Below are 22281 nucleotides of genomic sequence, written 5' to 3' on the forward strand. Positions count from 1 at the left end.
CTGCAGCCAGCTGCACAGGGCTTCAAACAACAACAACGACAACACACACAGCCTCATCCCCTCATGCAGAGAATAGGCAGAGTATTTACATAGCATTTACTGTTCTATTCAGGGTCCATACAGGTCAGATTCATTCAAAGGGTAAATTTGGGAACCTTATATATTAACAAACGTGTTTCACTTGTATTTATTATAGAATACGCAGCTGGTGACATGTGAGAAATGAATGAGCATGGAAACAAAGTCACAGTACAAGCAGTTTAGAACAGAGGAAAATGTGCAAATGTACAGAGAGCTTTCAAAAATATGCCTAATCCTCATTATTCACAGCAGATGCAGGAACCAGTTGAGTGGTTTTAATTAAGTAGGTGATGGTCTTCTAAGACCAACCAGCACCATCACCAACACCATCACCACAGGGAACAAGTCTCTGTTTGTTGAAGAAAGAAATATTTATTAATAATAATATTAATCATGATGATAATAATCATAAGATAATGATATAATAAATAGTACTGGTTGTCTAAAGCACATTGGAAGCATACAGAAAGATAACAACTCAAATGCAAAGTTAGAGAGACCCAGAACATCTGAAGTTTAGTCTTTTCATTTTTCAATACTGATTTTTCGATTATCTGCTTAGTATTGTTATTATTATTATTATTATTCTCATTTTTTAAAAACTTTTCTTATTTGGAACAACTGCAAAATATATATGAAGAAAATAAAACTCAGAAAATTAGAAACAACTTTGTCGTTACGTTGAACCAGTGTAGCACATGAAGAACACTGTTTTTTTTCTTTTTTTTCTTTTGTAATATAACACATTTCTGTATTGAGCCGACAGAGGAAGGAGCTTTTGTACATTTGTAGTAGAAAAGAAAGGGGCTGGAAGCACGCAGACACTGGATGGATGGTTACTCTTTCACTGAGACGGCCTACTCACACCCCATTCAAACCTTTGTGCTTAGGGGGACCGGTGAAGACGCGCAGGGCTGCTGGCTGGGTCATGGAGAGGGTGTGTTACTAAGTAAGGGGGGGGGGGGTTGGGGTCAGCTTTAGTAAAGGCTGATTGCTTCAATAGGTTGGCATTGAGAAAGGCAGAGTAGAAGCCGTGGCTGAAGGGACTCGAGTGGGAAAAGTTAGCTGCATAAGTGCTCTCGGGCCTGGTGGAGCGAGCGGGCGGGCAGGAAGACAAAGGTTGTGGGCGGGAGGGGAGGAGTTGAGGGCACGAACACTTTTTTCAGGTCAAGATAAAGAAGTGGGGTGGGGGCAGGTGTGTGTGTGTGTGGGGGGGGGGGGGTGGGGTGGTGAATATTAGCAGACTTCAGGTTGCATGTTGCATTGGCTCTTGGGCTTTGGGCTAAGGAAGACAGGGCGAGCTGGCTTTGGTGCTTAGGTGGACGGGTCTGTGGGCTTGAAGGAGGCAGGTAGTAGCAACAGGGTGAAGACAGCAAGCCAAAAGGTACAGTGCAAGAGCTGACACACACCTCATAGCAGAATCGAAAACCAGGACATGTAAACAAGATATATGTGTCATACAGAAAAAAAAAATAAGCAAAGAAATAAACCCAGAGGTCTCGGATCTCTGTGGAATTGACATCTTTTTTGTTAAGTTTGTTCAGTCACAGTCTCTTTCAGTGCAGATTCGGCCACTCGCTTTTAGTGTCCCTGAAACATCTCGTCTCGACTGGCGATTCCCATCTGCCACTGCTGATGCATGGAAATGCTCCGCAACGCTCTTCTCACGGGTGAACAGATGCCTCCACTGCCCAGGATATGGTTACCTTTAATGATCCATTAAGTATCAAAGTAGTACAATCGCTGAGATACGAGTTGCCAGCTTCATAGAAAATAAAGGATTGTTCTGAGAGGAAGAATGCAGCGAAGAGGAGTTATATCTTTATCTAAGGAGGGGAAACATGTCAGTTCTGTCTCGTCGTTACACCTGAGTCCAAGGAAGCTCATGATTTTGCAAAGCTCGGGAATGCCGACTGGAGAAGAAGGTTACCTACACGTTACTAAATGTACCATTCTTTCACACCGAACCAAAATCGGATTCCTGGAAACAAAACCAAGAAATCAACTGTATGTCACATCGAAAAACGATTTCTTTTTTTTTTTTTTTTTAAGTCCACATATAGAGCAATGGCTCTTAATAGGAAGCTGTTGCATGTAGGTAAACTGTTCACATTTTGCATCAAGAAAAACAAATATTTGAGAAGTCGTCTTTTTTTTTATCTAACTCAGACAGCACATTGTCCCTTTTTTTTGAAGCACATTGGTAAACCATTCTGACTGATTCAGTAATTTAGCATGTTGCCCCATGTCGTCCTGCAGGTCCATTGGCTGACCAGAGCACTCCTATTCCGTGTGGTAGAAGTCAACTGGACTCACAGAGTTCCATCTCATCTCCAACAGAACTCCAGCAGGTCCAGCGTCAGAACAGAGACTAGCTAGACCATGTACATACATTTACAAAGTACTGCTTAAAAAATAATGGACATGTACATAAAAAGTTCAAGAGTTTGAAGTACATTCAATAGCTGAAACAAAGACTTAGACAGACAGAAAAATGCCACCGAAGTAAAAATCTCTCAGTACATTGACTGTGCATAAATTTCCGTCAAAAATGAACCTGAACCACCATCGAAAAACAAAAGATAAAATCATCATCTGAAGGGTCGCAAAGTCACAAATAGATATATTCATATATAAATGTTTTCCATACTTGTAATACAATAATACAACATTAGTAAATGGCTACAATTGACATTTGACCATGCTCAGCAGCATGTTATTAGTACAACGTTTAAATATATAAGGATGTCACTAAAGTGGAGCTTGATAGAAGTAGAAAGGTAACAGACTTTTAGTAAAACTTTGCTCGCAACCCTTTGACTAAACTGCTGCCCATCTCACTTTGTTTCTCACATTATAGCAGGCAAGAGCCCATTTTCAAGATGGATGGCCAAACTCCTGTGACAATACCAAGCAGACAGCTCCAATTTTCTTAATTTGTAGCCCCCTGACACCATGTACAAAAGTGGTTTACTACACAGCACGGCCACCTCCACAACAACACCACAATGTAATGCTTTTTTGGTAGCACTGGGGCCACGAATCTACGAAGCCCCCCTCCACCTATTTCCCACTAACTCCCCTGCGACCAATACATGCCCACACACTAGAACTCACGCACACATACATTCACACCCCTTGTAAGCCCTAGTACTCCCATTCTACTTCCGTGGGCCTTTACACATTGTGCTACTGAAAACAGAGGGTTGACAGACAGCATGGACGGCTATTATGAACTGCATCTTGTAATCTGGTTGGGTTCGGACATTAACAGGTCTTGTAGTTTCAGCTCTTGCACACACAGCCATGACATTCATGAGTATGCATGGTGACTGTTGACCCTTCCTGTATCAGCCTGGGGACAGCCTCGTAAGGACCTCCGCTTGAGCTTTTTTGTGTCATTCATCCCAGAGCTCCATTAGATCTGTTTTATTTTTTTTGTTTTGTTTTTTTTGACAGGCTTTTGGTGGTATATTTACAGCACCTTGACTCCACCTGCCTTCCTTATTATTTAAAAGGTATTCAATGATCTTAACAAACTTCAAAGTCATTTTTTTCAAAGTATCATCTCTTCTTAATACTGGGTTATACTTGGCATGAAACATGAGAATTATAGTACAGTGGACCTACATTTGCTAATTCAAAATTCAAATTCGAAACCAAGATTTGCTCCTTTCGTTCTTTTTTCCCTCCCCATCGCGTCTAGTTAGAGAGCTGCTTTAAGCTGACGATACTGACATTTGAGAGAGATGGAGGGTGGAGGAGTGAATAAAAGCTTCCCTTTCAGGCCAGCATCGCTGACTAAAGGCCCATGACCTTTTCCCCTGGAAAGTAATGCAGTTCAACAGGAACTTAGCCTTAGTCCACCGAGGCATTAGCCGTCACTGCTGACCCACGACAGAAGGTCAGCGATGGAAGACACAGCCGCAGCACGCGCTGGAGCTCCGCATGAGGCCAGGCTGTGTGGAATTGTGTCTAAAGGAGCTGCAGTCCCCCCTGCCCAGTGCCCCTCTCCCCCCGCTCAGTCTTACGGGCAGGACAAGCTGGTCTGCAACAGGAGGGGGGTGGGGGGTGTTACTGGGTCGAGTAGGAAGAACACCCCACACCCCCCTTCTCCAACAGCACTGCATTGATGCATCATTCACCTCTGCTGATTTCTTTCATTTCTTTCTTTTTTGTTATTTTTAAACATTTGTCTTTTTGTAACATATTTATACATACATATATCACTATATAGATATATATATACACTCATCTTTTACTCTTTTTGAAATCATAAACTTAAAAAAGTTTAGAAAAATAAAAAGTTTTATGATGAGCTCTTCTCTGGTCTTCCACCCAGCCAGGCTGTCCCAGGTGAAAGCTAACTCTTTCCTCCAGCAACCTGGCTGCGTCATTCACAACGTCTCCATTGCGATATGATGCCTTCTGCTCACAGCCTCGGTGGAAGGGATCCTTTGAACTTCTTTTTGTGTTTTCTTTTTTTTTTATGTTTTTTGTGTTTCGCCTCCTTATACCTTCTCGTCGTCCACTATTTAGCTGATGTCCATCTCTTCTATGGTCCCGCCTTTTCTCTTTTATTTACTAGAAATAGAAAAACAGATTGATAAGTAAAAGCACAACCTACCAAGCCTCTAGCCACAGGTAAACATGTATTTCTGCCGGCATGCATTTGTGAGCCAGCTGAACCAATTAAACAACAAACAAAGCAAAAACCAGTCTGCAATGAAAAAAATCTGCTTATTACATTCTGCTAATTGTACAGACTTAGCACTGGGAGTAATCCTTGCATATAATACTAAACACACATTTCGGAATTATCTTCCAAATCCGAGGATAGGGGAATCGAAAGCGAGATACAATGAACAAGCTTCAGCTAAAGCTGGGCGTAATTAAGTGTTTTTCTGAATGTGATAATGAAGATAGGGAGAGCGGAGGTTCAGCAGCGGAAGCAGTGGACAGAGAAAACAGACGGAGGAACAGAGAAAGAAGGAGAGAGCGAGAGAGACACAGAGGCGGAGAGGAAGAAGAGAAGGACCGGAGGAAGAAGAGGAGATGCAGGGTGTCCTGGGGGCGCTCGTCCTGACAGAAGCTCTCTAATTTAGGGAGATGTGGCAGTGCACTGAAGAGCCTCAGAAGAGAGTACAGGCCGACTTTAATTTTAACATCACTTTGTAGTTGCTCAGCCCTCCCTGGAGGGGCTCACAGATGTGCTCTGGCATACTGATCAAGCCCAATGATGGGCTTCTGTTCTCGACATGAGCCACATTATCTCTTACACAGACACAGGACGGGCTCCCAAACATGGGCAAAAACAGACCAAGGGAGAGGTGCTAGAGTCACTCCAGTAGAGCAGCAGCCTGACTCTGTCCACTCTTGTACGACAAGGTACATGCTCTTCTTCTCTTTTCTGACCACTAGAAAATTCTTTCTGGTCTGGATTTGAGCTTAACCTGTTTATGAATATCTGAAAAGCTGGTCTCTGAGTTTGAGCCTCTGAGATGTATCATACTAATGTATCATACTAAAAAAATCAGTCTTTTGCTCAAGCTGACTTTCAACAAAACAATACAAAAAATCTGATGTGACCATTATTAAAAGTATCAAAATTACATGCAGTCAAAACATTGAAATGGGAGCTGTAAGAGGGTCATGCAAGTGCAAAACTACACAAAGGTCTTCACTTTACATCAATCAGAAAAAAAATAAATTTTCCTACACTAAATGCAGTAGTTGGACATATACGGGCTAATCTGGCTCTTGGAAACATGCTTGTAATCATTTAGATTATATATTATATAATATAAATATATTTCTGAAGAGTTGCTGCCTCACCAAATCCTTGTATCTCTTTTTTTTTACATTTTTCACTTTTCACAAAAATTACCTAATTTTCTCCACAATTTAGCTGAACCAATTAACCCACCCACTCATTTGGATTCCCCCTCTCACTAACACAGCTCCCAACATTAGGAGGGTAAGGACAGGCACATGCCTCCTCCAATACAAGTGAAGTCAGCCACCATCTCTTTACGAACTGCTGCTAATGTAGTGTCACCAGGTAGCCAAACCGCTCACAGGAAAGCATGGCGCCCCAGCTCTGATGTATCAGCCAACAGATGCTTCCAGAGAGCCATCTACCCACACAGAGGGCATGGCAAAGTGTGTTCTCTCTGGGTCGGGCTGCTGATGGTGAAGCAGCATGACCCGGTATTCAAACTTGCAATCCTTAGGCCATAGTGTCAGCATCCTAGTCTTTTGATAAACGGACCAATTGAAATACTTCACAATTACTTGGAATGAAAAAAAAAAATACATTGACTTTCACTGTAGGTTTTCTTTTCTAACCCGTCTCTTGTAATGCTGCTATTCTGGAGGTACAAGGTTTGTGTGGGACAGCGATGAAAGGGTGGTTCAAACATTAAGTGCATTCACATACAAAGATAAACATGATATAATTGTCTTTTATTTCGACACAAAAACAGATGAAACCTTTGTCTTTATATACTGTACAGAACTATAACTACAGAATCTTCTGAGCCTATAACAAATGGTTAAATAGAAGTAAACTGCTGCTACCAGTCAATGATTCCAACACACACAGTATGAGGCAGAACAACTGAAAATGACCAGCACATATTGCACATGATCTCAACAGCAAGTATACATTTAAGACTACAGTAAAGGTGACAGATTATACATATAAAAGAGCATTTCCAATATATGTGCACATATATCTATGTATAGTATATGCACAAAGGTACATTTTTGCTTCTTTTTAAAAATGTTTTCTAAAAATCCCCTGACAGAAGAAAACTCATGTGAAATGAAACACTGAAAAGACTTCATTTTAAATGACTCAGTAATTCAATAACTGAAGCAAAGGTGCATTAATAATGTAGTCTAATATCGGGTTTGTAGCAGCAATATAAGGGTGGACATGGCTCCACTGTATTTTACCCCTGGACCTGTTCTAAAACAGCGTCTGTAATACTTATTTTTTGCCATTCTGTGGCGTGTCAGTACATCTCATTGCATTGTGTATCTTGGCCTATGTCTATTTCCCTCTGCCTGTGTCTCTGGTGGGTAGTGAGGTAGGGAAGGAGGTAGATTCTCTTACTTTTATTGGTTTTAAGTAGACAAAAAAGAAAGGAAAACAAGACTGACTCTGGTTTGTATATTTAAATGTTTGGCTGGTCTAGATGTTTCAATGGGAGGGGCAAGTTTCATTCATTTTATTTAGCTCATTTCGCCTGGAAGACACTAACAAGTACTACAGAACAGTATTGGAGACATCTATAGACATGCATTATACCTATCATACTGTCTAATACATTCCTGTAAGTCATAAAAAGATCCTATCACACAAAAAAGTTGTCCATAAATGACTGACCTGTCTTTCATTTTATGAAACTGTTGAATATTTAAAAACTTTTACCTCCGAAACGAGAAAAATGAGACAGAGAGAGCACACTGCCACTTTACACTGGCCCCTGGCCCATGGTGCCATCTTACAAATGACTGCATTAACAGAGCCAATTAAATGGGCAGTCTTTAATGGCACACTGCAGCACCCATGCAAGATAAAGACTTCCATCATGTCAGTCTTCAAGCTTACACTTTCATTTAGATGCCAGCAAACTGTCCTCTAAGCACTCATCTCTTTTTCAGCCCTATTTAGCCTCACCCTATGAACGCTATAATCACACAAATAGCTAATTGAGTTATAATTGAGTAATAATACAGCATGATTAATACAATTCTTTCTAATCTAGAAAAAAATGGGACGGCTTTTACTAAGAGCCACTTAAATCAAAATGAGGAGTTTCATAGTTCTGCATAGATACGTGTTTATAGGACCTGTAACTGTACAGAGTTCATTTAATTTCCATCAGATACCTTCATACAGTGAACGCAAAATCTTATCTAATGATCTACTCTGTCGTTTTGATTTCATGAGTAAAAGAAGGAGTCATTTAAAATAGCGTCTTTCATTGAACTGGAAACGAAATCAATGTCATTTACACACATTTGAATAGTCCGACTACACTGCACAGAGTTATTGAAACACATTTAGACATAATCGGTCTTCTTCACTCTTTAGAGAAAGTATAAAGAAATGTGATTTAAAGCCTCTTACATAGTAATATAAAAATCCACCATGGAGTATCCCTAGGCCTTTAGTATAAGTTTATAAAAGGAAGAATTGATAGTTGTCTTTGTTTCTCTAAGCTTTAAGCACTACAGTAGAGCTGTGATTCCTTAAATATGCTAACACATCTATTGTTACACACACATATACATCTTCATATCGAACTAGGGTTGGCATCTTATTTTTAGAAAAATGCATATATACATACATGAATAAAATCAAAACCAAACAAAACAAGCAAACAAACCAAAAAGCCAAAATACTGCTAAGAAAAGATAAAGTGCAAGCCTGGATGGAGACCATGAATGTTATTTACAGCTTATGTTAGCAGTTGTTTTGGAATCGCTAGCCCAGTATTCCATTCCCACAGAGAAAGAGCTTTTAGGTCGTCAAGCTCGGCCGTTATCTGATAAAAGACAGCAACGTTTTCAGCTTGGAGGCTCTGTGTTTTGAGCTACCATCCAAAAAAACATTTATTCTGTTAGAAAGCAAATAAAAATGGATGACTAATGTGTAAAAGATGGAAGTGGTCATGCAGCACATTGTCTGGTGTGCCCAGGTGCTTGGTTTTGACTTCAGCTCTTTTTTCCCCACACAGTAAAAGTGGCCTGATTTCACCTGTAACCGTGTTTTTATGCACAATCTGAGGATCATTATGCTCTGGTCCTTTACTGTGGTTTAAGTAAATAATTTGAATAATATTAGACCATTCTTAATATTAAAACGCAACATTTTTTTAATTCTCATTCATTCAAGTAGTGAAACCCCTGCTACTCTAAAACTGCAAGACTTGTCTAAACATGTCTTGAGCTAGAAATTCAATTAAATAACTGAATTATAAAACTCAGCTACACAAAAACAATATATATATATATATAAGTTTTACTTTCAATAAATATTTAGACTAATAAAGTATAACGAAACTGTTAATATGCGCTGATTAAATATTACATTTTATAGAATCAGTACTAAATACTATTTTTGGCTCAACTGCTAAACTGTTGTTTTTTTACTTACAGAGGAACATGGAGGCCAGAGAGGTGGGGAGGCGGTGGAGGGTGTGGAGAGGATGCTTATTTAAGTGAAATATTATGTTGTATGGTAGATTTCTTCTTCAAAAGGGGGAAAAAGCACAGCATCCAATCTCTGTTTTACAATGGGCTGCATGCGATTTCAGACTAGTCGGAGAATGGTGTGGCTGGAGCCACAACCGCTATGGTAATAGAAAGAGCAGAACGGCAGCACTATGCGCAGAGTAAGCCCGGTGTATCTTCAAATGAGATCAGTGGTTATTGACTCAATGGTGTTATCTTTAATCTGTTGAGTAAATTGCCTTGGATGCTGCCTCTCCATCCTGGCTCTTTTCTCCCTTTCTTCTATAACTCCCCCCCTTTTCGATTCCATTCGAAGAGAGCAAGCAGCTATTTACTGGGCAGGGTGTGTGTGTCAATGTATGGCTATGTGAGCTGCTTCTCAGCCTCGGGGACATGATCAACGCCCTGAGCAACTTGGAAACGAGAGAGGCCCTATTTCACACAGAGGATTATTGCCTTCTCCCACTCCTTCTCCCTTTCGCTCTCTCCTTCTCTCATACACATAGTCCTACTCTGTATGTTCTCTAAAGGCCTAGCATGTCTTATCACAAGTCGTCTGGGACTGAGGGTAATGTCACCTTGAGAGGGAGCTTTAGTGAACTCTTTAGTGAACTCCTCACAAAGACACAGTTCATATGGAACACTCAGCCAAAATGTTCCTGAACGTATGAATTTTTATAGGGATGTATGGGTGGAAAAATAAGGGATATTTTCATATATACATTTTTAGGACTTTTTGGAGGTGAACAAAGTTATCCAGAGTGTATAAAGTGGGTAAGATTTATTTTGATCGTCCCTGTAGATGCTCTGCAGATGTATCCATTCAATTCAACTAAATATAATACAGTGTATTAAATCTAATTCATTCTAAATCTTAAAGTCAACCCAAAACACAAACCTAACCCTAACTTTAATCTGCTGAGTCTGAGCAGATATTTTTCTCAGAATCTTTACATATTCTATAGAGCACCATTAAAATAGAATGTTAGCAAAAAATGCACTTTTTATAATTATTTTTGCTTATTATAAGGGAATAATCTAGGTGATACCTCACAACCCTGCTCAAATGACATGTTAAACAGTGTAAAAAATCCTCTACTGGAAACAAAAGAGATATATTTCATTTTAGAGCACAGTTTTAACTTAACATATAAAATATTTGTAATTTTGAAATAAAAAAACATAATATATTTTTTTAATGGATAGATGTGTGTATATCCACTGTAGAGGATGTGTAACATATTTACACAAAAAATTAACAAAGCATGTCATTTGATCAGGGGCATCAAAACGTCTGCATTTGAGTGTACATTGCCTACAGACTGTTTTACAGCTTTTTTGGCTTACAGTGTATTTTTATGTGTAAACTTAAAATTTTCTGCTTATTTACATGAAATGTGTGCAAGGTATTAGAAATAGTAACCCATGTTTTTTTATTATGGATTTACAGACAACAATATAATAGAATTTTATAACCATTATAAATGATGTTGAACAGACATCAAGACTAACGCTGTAAGGTCGGTGAAACAGCTAGATTTTTTCTCTCTCAAACCCCCTTAAATTACTTTAAGGTAACGCCTCTATAAGCAAACTGTGCTAAAATCTCCATTTGAAATCTATGAAACTCCCCTCTAAAAGAAACTGAATACCAGAGTAAAGTCACCCTCACTCTACCCATCCTCTGGCTATACTAGTTTATTTGGGTGCAGTGTTACATAGTTAATTGGCATGTATCTCACCTGAAAGGAGGTACATACCATGTCTGATAAGGTTCAATTGATCTCCTCAAACCCAAATGATCTGTCTTGCTCTCGTCCCCTTCCCAGCTTGCAAGAGCTCTTAAATCTTTGCTGTCTTATTAAAGGTTGTGGAAGCAGCTATACATTTTTGGCCTGCTAATAATGTTGAGGAAATATATGACTTTGGTGGGACACACCAGGCACTTAAACAAGTAACTCAACAGCAGATCAATACCTGAACATGTTGTTCAGTGCTGTGCGGCTCTTTGTCTCTGCAGAATGTGCAGCATCTCGGGGGACGGAAGAGCCTCTTTGTTTCTCGTTTTAAACTTACTTGGCACTTTTGCCTTTTTTTTGAGCACTTTTATCTCTGTATTGTATTTCTGCATCTCATTGCAGGAGTGACCTTTAAGAAGAAGTGTGTGCCTTCTATTTACACAACAGCAATGAATATTTCAGCAGCGTGTTGCTGTGCCTTCGCTGTCATCACTTATGCTGCAGTGGGATTTCAAGATTTCATCAGCTAGAGGGTGCAATAGACCATGTAGTGGGAATGCGCGCTCCCTTTTGATATTAATGCACTATGTTTATTTACAGAATGATATAAGAGCTGGAGATAATGGCCGTGATTAAGCGTGCACTCGTACTGGGAAGTCTTGCTCAGGGCACTTGATCATGAAAATAAGCTCTGTTTTCCTAAGAGAGAGAGAGAGAAGTTTATACTACACATGCTCTTTTATTCAATTCAGATACTGTGAATGGATTCATGGTAAAGTTTATGCTTGTAGGGTGTAGTGTTCAGGGACAACAGGAGAAGAACAAGCTGTCCTCAATAAACTAAAAGAGACTGCAATATAAGAGCCATCTGAAAAAGTGATCTGCGTGCCTATTTCACAACAGTATCAAATTGTGTAGACAGTTGAGAAGTGCTGTTATTGCTGTTATTCTTTATATGATGAATGATAGAAATATTGAATGACTGAACTAAACTTTTTTTGTTTTTTTTGTTTTTTCAAAGCTGAAATGTTAGATCAGTCTGTAGCAATGGAATACTTTGAGAGCAAAACACAAAATAAACTCTTCACAGGAATATTCCAAAACTATACACATAAACAATCACATAGTCAGGACTTTAGACTATTACATGGACATTTCCTTACTGTGAATGAGGATTTAATACAAAGTAAAGAGTGACATGAGGACATCATATTGGTCCCTCTGGAAAGTGAGGAGAGGGCTGTGGCAATGAGAATTTTAATGCAAAACAAGAAAACTGCATATCGTGACAGATCTACAATATTCAGTGAGGATTCAGTCTATCTACAGTTCCATAAGGTCCGATTTTTCCTTCAAAGTTTCTTCGGTTCGTTGGTGATTTAGTAGAGTGCACCTCTGTAACTCTGATAGTGTAGAACCATGTCGTCATGTGTACCATTCCTATAACCTTCAAGCCTGTAAATCAGGACACAATGTACACTGCTTTTCAGTTCCACTCAAGTGACAGCAGAGAAATATGTAAGCTCGTGGCTGGCTTGCTTTGTTCAGGTTGCTTTAGAGCTGTGCCATTCAGTAATGCTTAAAACGCCACTGCAAGGCCCTCACTCTCCGCTCGCTTTAACCATAAATCAGCTGAGCTCATGCTCGTAAATCTAAGGCCAGACTAAATGAGAAAGCTCATTGGACAGCACCGCTCCTCCCTCCAAGCTGTCATTCTGCCCCTCCCCTCTCGGCCCACACATTTCAATACAAAACAAAACAGATTCCAAATCAATACACCAATGACAGAAACATCATGAGAGGAAGTCATGAGAAAATCACACAGATGGTATATAAGACGTTTTAACTTTTAACTGAAACGCCAGCAAGTTGAAAGGGTGTTCAAGGTAGGGTCGGCAGAAACCCGGAAGCATTTTGTTCTATTTAGTTTTCCAGGGAAGGAGGTGGTGGGTTGTTTGTTTGTTTGTTTTTTTTTTGCTTTTTGTTTTGTCTGGGGATGGGTTTTCTGTCTTTAGTAGGGAGTGAAGCGACTGTACCCTCCTCTGTATAGGCTAGCCTGCAACATCAAAGATGAAAAACAAAAATGTTCCAATCAGTGTAAAGTAGATTCGCTGGTTTCCCCACATCTTTCTTCCCTTTCTTCTTCCATTCTCACACCAAATCATCTGACGTTCCCTAAGGAATGTCAGGGGGAATTCCTTGGCTTATGTGTGGCTGTATTTTTTCAGGTTCAACTGGGCAGCGACTAAAGCAGACCACTCTTCCTGTTTAACACACAGATATTTTTGGAGGAACTAACAAATTGCTCGAAACAACTTAAAGGTGATTACAGAACTTTATCTTGGCTTGGCAACTCTCCTGAAACCTAGACAGAGAGCAAGAGGGAGATGGGTTTTCTTTAGAACCTCAATATAGCTGTCCTACCCAGAGGGTAGTCTGTCTCGTCCTCAGGTTTATTTGACCAGAGACATCCTATATTAATCACTTTCTCAGCACTCTGTTTTAGCTGGACTGCTGTAGTGCCCCGCTGCTCTGGCCCAGCACAAAAAAACTTCAAAGGCTCCATCCCCAGCCTCTCCGAAAGCAGCTCGGTGCAAAACACACACGCCTTAAACGTGGCATGAATTCTGTTCTCTCAGAGAGCCGGCGAAACTAACTTTCTTTACCCTCTGAGGGACTCATTATTGAATTACTTTTTACTTGAGGTCTGCTGATCAAATCTGACTAAATCCTATTAATTTCCCTCGCAATGCACTCAGTGGTGTTGTCCATCTTGGGTTCCTTTAGCCGCTACCCAGTTCACCTCATGCGCCAATCAGAGCAGTGACAAGCCACAAAACGCCCTGCGTCTCCCCCCAAAGAACACCAAGGTCCAAAAGAGGAACACCGCTCAGGGACAACTACATATTTTTGTCAGTCTCATACTGGAAAACTGTAGTCATGAGAAAGGGAGGACAATTTGGACAAAAAGAAGAGGAAGAAGGAAGGAAAAAGCAACACAGGCCACAGTTTTAATTAAGTAAATGAAGAGGGAAAAAATGGTCTTAATTAATGAAAGCTTTTAGCTAGCAGCTGCACCGGGGAATAATACTGTTTTGAGAATCACACGCATGTCGGCTTGGTAAATTCCAGCCATTTGTCTTAGGCAGAGTGTTTGTCCAATAAGCCTCATGGGCGGGGGGTGGGGAGGTGGAAGCGATGGAATCTTTTTTTTTTTTTTTTTGGTTTTGCTTGTTCTCTATCTCTCGCTCTTCTTTAATCTCCCTCGGGACGCTGCTGCCTGCGCTTGATGGTCGTTAATCTTTGGAAAAGTCCCTACCCACGACCGGTAAGAAAATGGGGGAAAAAAAATACAAAAATAAAACCCCAAACAAATCATACAGTTCTTCTTTTTTGTGCAGATAGGAGTTTTAGAATTTTTCATCTTTGATGTTAGCTGCAAAAGCTAGCTAAAAACAAACATTAACAGAACAACTATGCCCACAACAGTTTGAGTGTACTCATATGGAAAGGAAAATTATTTGTCTGAATGGTCTTATCAGACTGAAGTAATCAAGTTTCACTTCAATAGGGACATCAAGACATCTACCCTTTTATTTACCAGGCCAGAGATGACCCAATGTTCAATTAATCTAGACAAGCTGAGACATACCTAAAAAGATGAGCTCCAGTACTCTCACCCAACTTTAGCAAGCATCAGGTTACTGAATCAGCACTAGAATCCACAAGCAGCCCAACTTCATTCCTCCACTTTTTCTGCTTAATTGCAGCCACATTCTCATGGTCCATTTTTTTTTGCTTCTTCCTTGTTTAAGTGGCGTCTGAATTGTGGGTGAAGTTGGGGATACTTGCGGATGCTGTTCTATGGTGATGGTTTCATGCTGTGTTACGCAGACTTACCATAGTGCCCACGCTGTACGTGGCTGCAGGTCCAATTGTGTGGTGGTAGGGGTCTGCTGTTGCATAGACTCTGCCATAACTGCACAGAGAGAAGGAAAGATTGAAGCATCCGTTAAAACATTAAAGCTTCAACAGGAATGCTGTGGACTGGCAGCCACAGTTCATTTTAACTAGTTCCATTACCTCTATCTCTTTCCATATCTCGCTCTATGATGAAAATGCAATTGTCTGGTCGCTATAAATGTATGGCGTAAAGGTAAGAGAGCAGGAGAAGGTGATTTGTGTTCAGCCATTGCTTTTCAGGTATAAAGGTAGTGAGCATTTTATCTTTTTTTTTGAGGATGTGGTAAAAGTTATATTGATCTGAGAGGGGCAAATGTATGGAGGGAGGAAAGAAAGAGATGGAACAAGAGGAAGGAACAGAGGGAGAAAACAGATTACAGAGAGAAATAGAGGTTTAAAGACAACAGACACGCTGAATGAAAGGGACTGGAGTGCGGCTGGTAGAAAAGCGAGGCAGCCTGCTTCAGGCATATTTTGTGTGTGTGTGTGTATGCGCATGTTTGTGTGTGTGCATATGGCTCTCTTCATTCTGTCCATGCTCCTTTGCCCTTCCCTTGTTTACCCAGCCTGCACTGGGGGGTGGCTGTTTCTCCCACTCTTTTCATTGTTGGCGAATTGGAACTAATTCCTCCAAGATGGGCCTCACTTGTTCACTTATTTATTTATTTACTCCCAACACTTCTCTTCTTCATTTGTTTACTTTTCTCCAAACACACACTTGCAAATGAGGGCCTGTGGGGAGCAGATAAGGCAGTGTGGGGCCTGGGCTAAGGGCACGGACTGAGAGAGGAGAAAAGAGGAAAGAGGAGGGAAATCCTCTGCCCAGACACGGCTATTACACATGGAAATACTATCGGATCTGACCAGGTTTTTGTCATCCGGGATTATTACAACATCAAAGGTCAGGCTAGCATGAGAGAATGAGAAAGCTGAGCAGAGGGGATTTTGACTGCCTGCGCCGGACCTTTTTGAGGAGTTCACCCGGGAATCCCCAGCACAGGTTGTTCAATACGGTGCCTGGCCAGTCTGAACAAATAGGCATTACTCTGTAAAGCATCTCAGCCGTCAAAAAAAAAATGTTGCTGTGAGGATTTGATTGCATTCAGAGACAAGATTGTTAGTGAGGTCAGGATGATGGATGATCACCACCCGACCTCATCCTCAACTCCCCAACTCATCCCAAAAGTAAAGGATGGAGTATCATCATTCCAGATGACACAGTTCCCCTGCTTCCCAGCTCAATGCTGGGGCTTTATACCCCTCTTAGGCATGGTGCCAATAGTTTAATGTTGATCTGCTCTAGAGAGTCCTTTTCTATTTGCAGTACTTCTCTATAGGGACATTTGGTAGAAAATATTTGGACATATAGTGTGTATACATTACAAATACTGAATATTGGCATAAACCTAGGATTCTTTAATTAGTGAATCGCTATGTTTAAACACATACTGCAAAATCATAGACTACGAGTAACTACTACGGGGTTGCATGTGTGCCCACTCTTGTGTAAGAATCCCTGTAATTTAGTCATTTTAAACAAAGAAATGCTGTACAATCAGATTGTGAGCTCATGTTAACGCTTGATAATATTGTTGCTCCTATTTGCAATCAACAGCTACACAACATATCATGTAAACGGCCCATAGATGAAGCTCTGTTAAAGTAAAGGGAGAATGTAGGAAAGTGTGGAAGAAAACACATTTTTGGGAAGAAAGGCATGTGGGGGAAGAGGATAAGAGAGTAAAAAGAGTGGGAGGACTGAGAGAGAGCGCGAGAAAAGGAGGCGGCTGAAATCACTGCAGCAGAATGTCAGTCTCTTCACCTGCTCTGATGTGGATCGGCGCTTGGCTCTGATAAATCTTACATTATCTGCGCTCTTCAGGCTAGCGGGCAGGGCTGGGCCTTATCGCCACTGACACGCTCAATCTCGCCTAGATTAAACCAGCGCCTGCCCTGATCCAACCTGACAGGGTCCCCACAGGTCCCAGATAAATTACTGACAACCCAGCACCACCCTGCTCCTCAAACACACACATACGCACACACCACTGAAATACACAGGCACACGGCCCTTGAGGCCTAAGATAAGTGGCCGAGGTTCAGAGAAGTAAACTCACTCAGGTGCAAGAGTACATACTTATCTGAGACATTAACACCCAGAGGTCTCAGGAGGTCATGTCCAAGAGGTATTTTTCACAAATCTATTAGAAGATCACGAGTAATCTGGATTTGATGAGACAGTCACTACAGCCCCTACTCAAAGAGCCCTTTCCTCTGGACAGTACAGTAGGGTATAGTACGTCTACTATTCCATGAAGAACTGTGTATCCGACTTCACCTGTATACCCCCATTACACTTGGTACTCTGGCATTAAGGGTACCAAATTGGCCACTGTTACTATTTAAACTATTAAAAAATGCATAGCCATAAGTTTGTAAATATACCTGCATGGTGGAAATGCTCCAAATCATGCTAGCGAATATAAATGTGTTATAAAATGTACACTACATGTCCAAATGATTGTGACATCCCTGACTTTGCTGGTACAAATGTGCAAATGCACACACACAGCTTGTCTAGTCACTATGCCATAGAATAGGACTCTCTGTAGAAGATAAACATAAAATTATTGGCACCATGCCTAATGCCAGGAGTAGGTTAGAGGGGTATGAAGCCCCTCTACTGTGTTCTCTGGAACGATGTTGTTCCAGCCAATGCTGCTGGGATGAGTTGGAGAGTTGGGGAATGAGGTGGGGTGGTGATCATCCAACATCCTAATCTCACTAACATGCTTGTCGCTGAATGCAATTAAACCCTCAAATCAATGCTCCAAAATCTAGTAGAAGGCCTCCCATGGCTAGTAGAGACAGTTACTCCAACAAAAGCAAAAGAAACTCTTTTTATCCTCTTGATATAGGAAGAAACAATGAACGAGCAGTTGTCCCAATACTTTTGTTCATGTGGTGTATTTGTGTAAATTTACTTAATACCGTATCAATTTATTCTGGGAAATTAGCTAATATCTCTATATCCATGTTAGATGTTAGGACATCAGATACACAAAATTGAACATGAGAAATCTTATTGAAGATGAATAAATGTAATACTACCCCAAGACAAAGATGGCACTGTGGCACACTTACCTGTCACTGTAAGCTGCTGCAGCTGCTGCGGCTGGCTGGGCATACCTGTATGCTGCATAGCCACCCTGTCAATCATATGAAGTAAAAAACATTAGGCACATAAAAACAAGGAAGTGCAGAAATAGCATGTTCTATCCTCGAGCTAGTTCTTCTAGAACTAATGTTATGCTTGTAAAAAGGCTTCCATATAGAAACATGACAAGCCAAAGAACATTTTGGATGCTTAAATGGTTCGATACACTGGTTCTGTACAAACTATTTGTAGATGGATGAGTTAATAATGCCTTGTTAGTGCTACACAGAACCCTATTATGCTCATAGTGTATGATGTGCTGCTAAAGGTGCTGCTTGTAAGCCAGTAGTTTTAACCAGTTCACCAGTAAATTGAATCCAACTACCCCACATTCTATTCAGTTCATGCAGAGACCAACACTGAGGCCCTAGCGCACTTGTAACTTGCAAATAAATACAACAATAAAAAAGTAAAGTTTTTTGGGAGTTCACCCCATGGTTAGTTGTTGGAATGGTTTTAACAGCTAAGAGACAGTTTGATGGAATTAGCCCTAAAGACCTCAATAAGGTCACACATGGCTAACTTGGCAAAACTCGATGGTGAACCAAACAAGCCCATTTACCTGTCTACTCTGTGCACAGTGATAGGAGCACTACCTGCTACGTCCCTGTCTGCAGCACATCAATTCGATCAATCGGAATGGCAGCACTGGGCGCCTATCGATCAGCATCTTAAGTGGGAATCTGGTATAAACATTTAAAACCAGTCAATGCTTGCTTACTGTGAACAAACCAAATGGAAGATTTGGCCGAGGCTATCGGAGGGCCTTTTAATTAATGTGGCCGGCCAATACGAATCCTTTGGCGCAATGCCCGAGGGAGCTGTCCTGACACAGGAAATGTGCTCCACAGAAGCCAAAGCATGGCAGACACTAAATATTGCTTGTATAAGCATTAGATGACATCTGACAAAGCCATTAATTGCTCCACATAAGCCTGCTATTAATAGGCATGTTGTAAGCAGCATCAAATATCATTAGCCGAGATTGTTAGCCACCAAAGAGGATCAGCAATCCAGTTGGTGTCTGCTGATAACCACGCTCCAAGAGCAAGGCGTATGGACAAATGTAACACAAATATGCCTCCCTCTAAAGCTGTGAATGGATGGGAGCAAGTGTCTTTAGTCGCTGAAGTGTTTGTCTAAGTGTCTATTTAAATGAAACCGCTCGGATCTTCCATCTCTTCTTTGTTGTTTCATTCGCAGACATCTCTTCTACATTGAACAGTGGCACTGGTGGAGAGTGTGCCAGGCTGAGCATGGCCTCAGATACAAGACTGCACCCTAAATTATAAATGCTCTCATTCATTTTTCAGCTGTGGATTAATGTCCGATAGTACTCTGCTAAGATCAAATGTTTAGCTGCTGGAGAGCAAGGGAGAAAAAGAAAATCAGGTCACTGCGAGAACCCTGTATAGATTGTATGAAAGTCTCCCTCTCTTTCACCACCCCACTCAGACGCTATCAAAGTTTTCCAATTTTAAACTTCGGGCATACAGTGGTTTTCTCACTCAGTTGCTATCAAAGTTTTCGACTTTAAAGCCGTACCGACCTGGGAGGTCGAAAAAAGAAATAGGCAGAACCTGCGACGTAGCTTATTTTTGGTGGTAGGCTATAATAACAGGGTGGTCCCTGGGTTTGCAGCCAAGCATGAGGTCCATGTTAAAGCAGCACTAGATATACCTGGCTATGGGTGTGCAGCATTTGTTCCAAACACAACATGTAGGGATGGGCATCATTGCTGTGTCTTGGCTGGTTTGCCCTCCTTCAGATCTGAAAGTTGAATTCATTTCCATTTTTCCTCTAGTGACATAATCCTGGGTAGGGAGGCATGCTCTCTCACTCCCTCTGATCACCTGACTGTCTAATACCTTCTGACACCCTGTCAGGAATAATAGTGCTTGGGCATGGGGCTGGCGAGCAATGCGAGGCCTTTTGGCTACATTTTAATGTGAGCTGAGAGGAGAGGATAAAAATGCACTGTACAAAACAAAACAAAAACCTCCACTAATGTAGTTTATCCAAAGCGATATGGCTCACTCTTACAGAGAAATCAATCAGCCCAGACAGCTCTGGTTTTAATTTTATTGTGTTACACTGCTGATAGCTGACACCTCTGATTTTGTAACATTAACTTTTTTACCTTTTTAACCTTAACCACAACTGAGGTGCTAAGTGTACTAAACGGTTCTGCTGCAGTTTTTACAGCATCATGTGCCAGGTAGCTCCTTGTAGTTCTTCAGGTGTTTTTTGCTAGGTTTTTCCTAGGTTACTTTTGCCTATACTTGAGTAATTATTTCAATGAAGTAACAAAGCATTTACTTGAACATGGGTTTAGTTTGGTTAACTCCAACAGCCTCTGCTGGCACTACATTCAGAGACTTGGGTGACGTCCCTTTTATACCATTCAAATCCACGTCTGGAGTGGGTGGTTCAGATTGGAATTAGGCCTATTTTTACTATTTTTAGGACTATATATTTTTTATTCTGGATAATGTAAGACATTCATGTGTAATATAACTCCACAATATTTTTTAGATATTAGATATTAGTTTTAAAGAACAAAATGTGTTTTGTCTGAATTAAACCTTACTCATAGTACAGGAAGAACAAATTTGTATATTCCATAGCCTGAACAAATGGGTTTGTGTAAAAGTATGACAAATATACTATGTCTAAATCAACATAACATGTGATATCTCTAATCTCACTCACTAAATGTGTTGAAATTTCATTATTTTAGCATATATTTTAAAATGCTGCTAAGGAATTACTCCGAAATCTGAAAAAGGACTGTCCTCTTTTGTTCTAATCCAGCCCATACAGAACAGAACCAGAGAGGTGCCCCAAAAATGGGTGCACGTCAGATGAGGTTTAGCCTTACGCTGTTTCAGTATGTCACTATAAGATGGAACGGCATGTACAGAAGACCTTAACAAGGCTCTTAGTGGCCAGGAAAGGGCTGTCCTCATGGATTTCTGCAAGACAACCCAAGTTGACCCTAGCCTTATGAAAGATTCAGCACCAGCTGTTCTGGCAAAGCATGGAGATAAGAGAACAGCAGTGCTTTAGAGAGAGCGTCTCAAAAAGGCTATAGTTCTCCATCGGCTCTCTTGGCATTGCACGCAAGGGTGCCATCCTACCCACCCTCCCAATGCACTGGTGAGGAGCCATGGCTACAAAAAGGCAAACATTCTCAAACCTGGGTTGCAACCTTTAGTGATTTTCTAAATGTACAATAAGCAGAACAAGGAGTAAGAGCTTAAAAATTACGAGAGGAAACACACTTACATAGATCTCGGCACCGTAAAAGCCATCCTGGTAAACCACACTGTGAAGAAAAAAAACCCCACAATAACAAAGTACAAAGCATTAGTTTACAGCCACTGAACAGCTTTCCATAGAAATGAAAAAAATCAGGCTAGCTACCACTGTAAGCACTTATTCAACAGACAAAACAATGCACTGTTGACTGAGACGAGAAAAAGCTGGAGCAAATGAGAAATGATGGCCATTTTCGCACTGAAGAGTAATTTTATGCTCTGTTAGGAAATCCCTATTGTTTTCTGATGGCCTCTGCTTGGTTACAGGGCTGATGTGCCAGCAGGACTTTGTGGTTCAGTTCATCATTCGACTGTGACACAAATCAATTTAATTGTTCGTATCAGGGCAATTCAAGTTAACGGTATTGTGTCTGTAGCTGGGAATGGGCTTTTGATTATCTCAGACAGAACAGCTAGCACTAAAGTTAGCTCAGGGTGTGATAATAACTGAATTATGGCGACCACAGCCAGGCTTTGCTCTAAGAAAAAATATAGTCGGTGGCTAAACAAATAAACGGTGGGAATATTATTGTGTAAATGTTTTTTGAAGTTAGGTTAACTCACGCTCCGTAAGCCGGAATTGGAGGGGGCGGAGGTGCGGCACGGAACGTGTTGTAGACTGCACGACCCCGGCCCCTCAAGTGGGCGCCCCTATACGCCACCGTCGCCCCTGTGGTTGGGTATGGGAAACCCGTCACTGCAGAGAGAGAAAGAG

General features: G+C 40.9%; 1 protein-coding gene across 9 annotated transcripts in view; it reads right to left on the bottom strand.

Moving 5' to 3' along the window:
• Positions 1-433: 433 nt before the first annotated feature.
• rbfox3a (RNA binding fox-1 homolog 3a) overlaps positions 434-22281 on the bottom strand; it is a 444039-nt gene continuing 422191 nt past the window's right edge. For 7 of the 9 annotated variants that reach the window (XM_072666968.1, XM_072666972.1, XM_072666964.1 and 4 more), the window contains 5 exons: positions 22131-22263; positions 21535-21574; positions 18174-18238; positions 14967-15045; positions 12887-13122 (listed from right to left, as the gene is read on the bottom strand). In XM_072666968.1, the coding sequence (XP_072523069.1) occupies positions 13078-13122; positions 14967-15045; positions 18174-18238; positions 21535-21574; positions 22131-22263 (362 nt within the window). In that variant the 3' untranslated portion in view covers positions 12887-13077. Of the gene's footprint in view, positions 4666-12228; positions 12522-12886; positions 13123-14966; positions 15046-18173; positions 18239-21534; positions 21575-22130; positions 22264-22281 lie in introns of those variants that run through there. The other 2 variants (XM_072666971.1, XM_072666970.1) reach the window with 2 other exon arrangements.

This window comes from Salminus brasiliensis, chromosome 22, assembly GCF_030463535.1.
Source record: "Salminus brasiliensis chromosome 22, fSalBra1.hap2, whole genome shotgun sequence".
Lineage (NCBI taxonomy): Eukaryota > Metazoa > Chordata > Actinopteri > Characiformes > Bryconidae > Salminus > Salminus brasiliensis.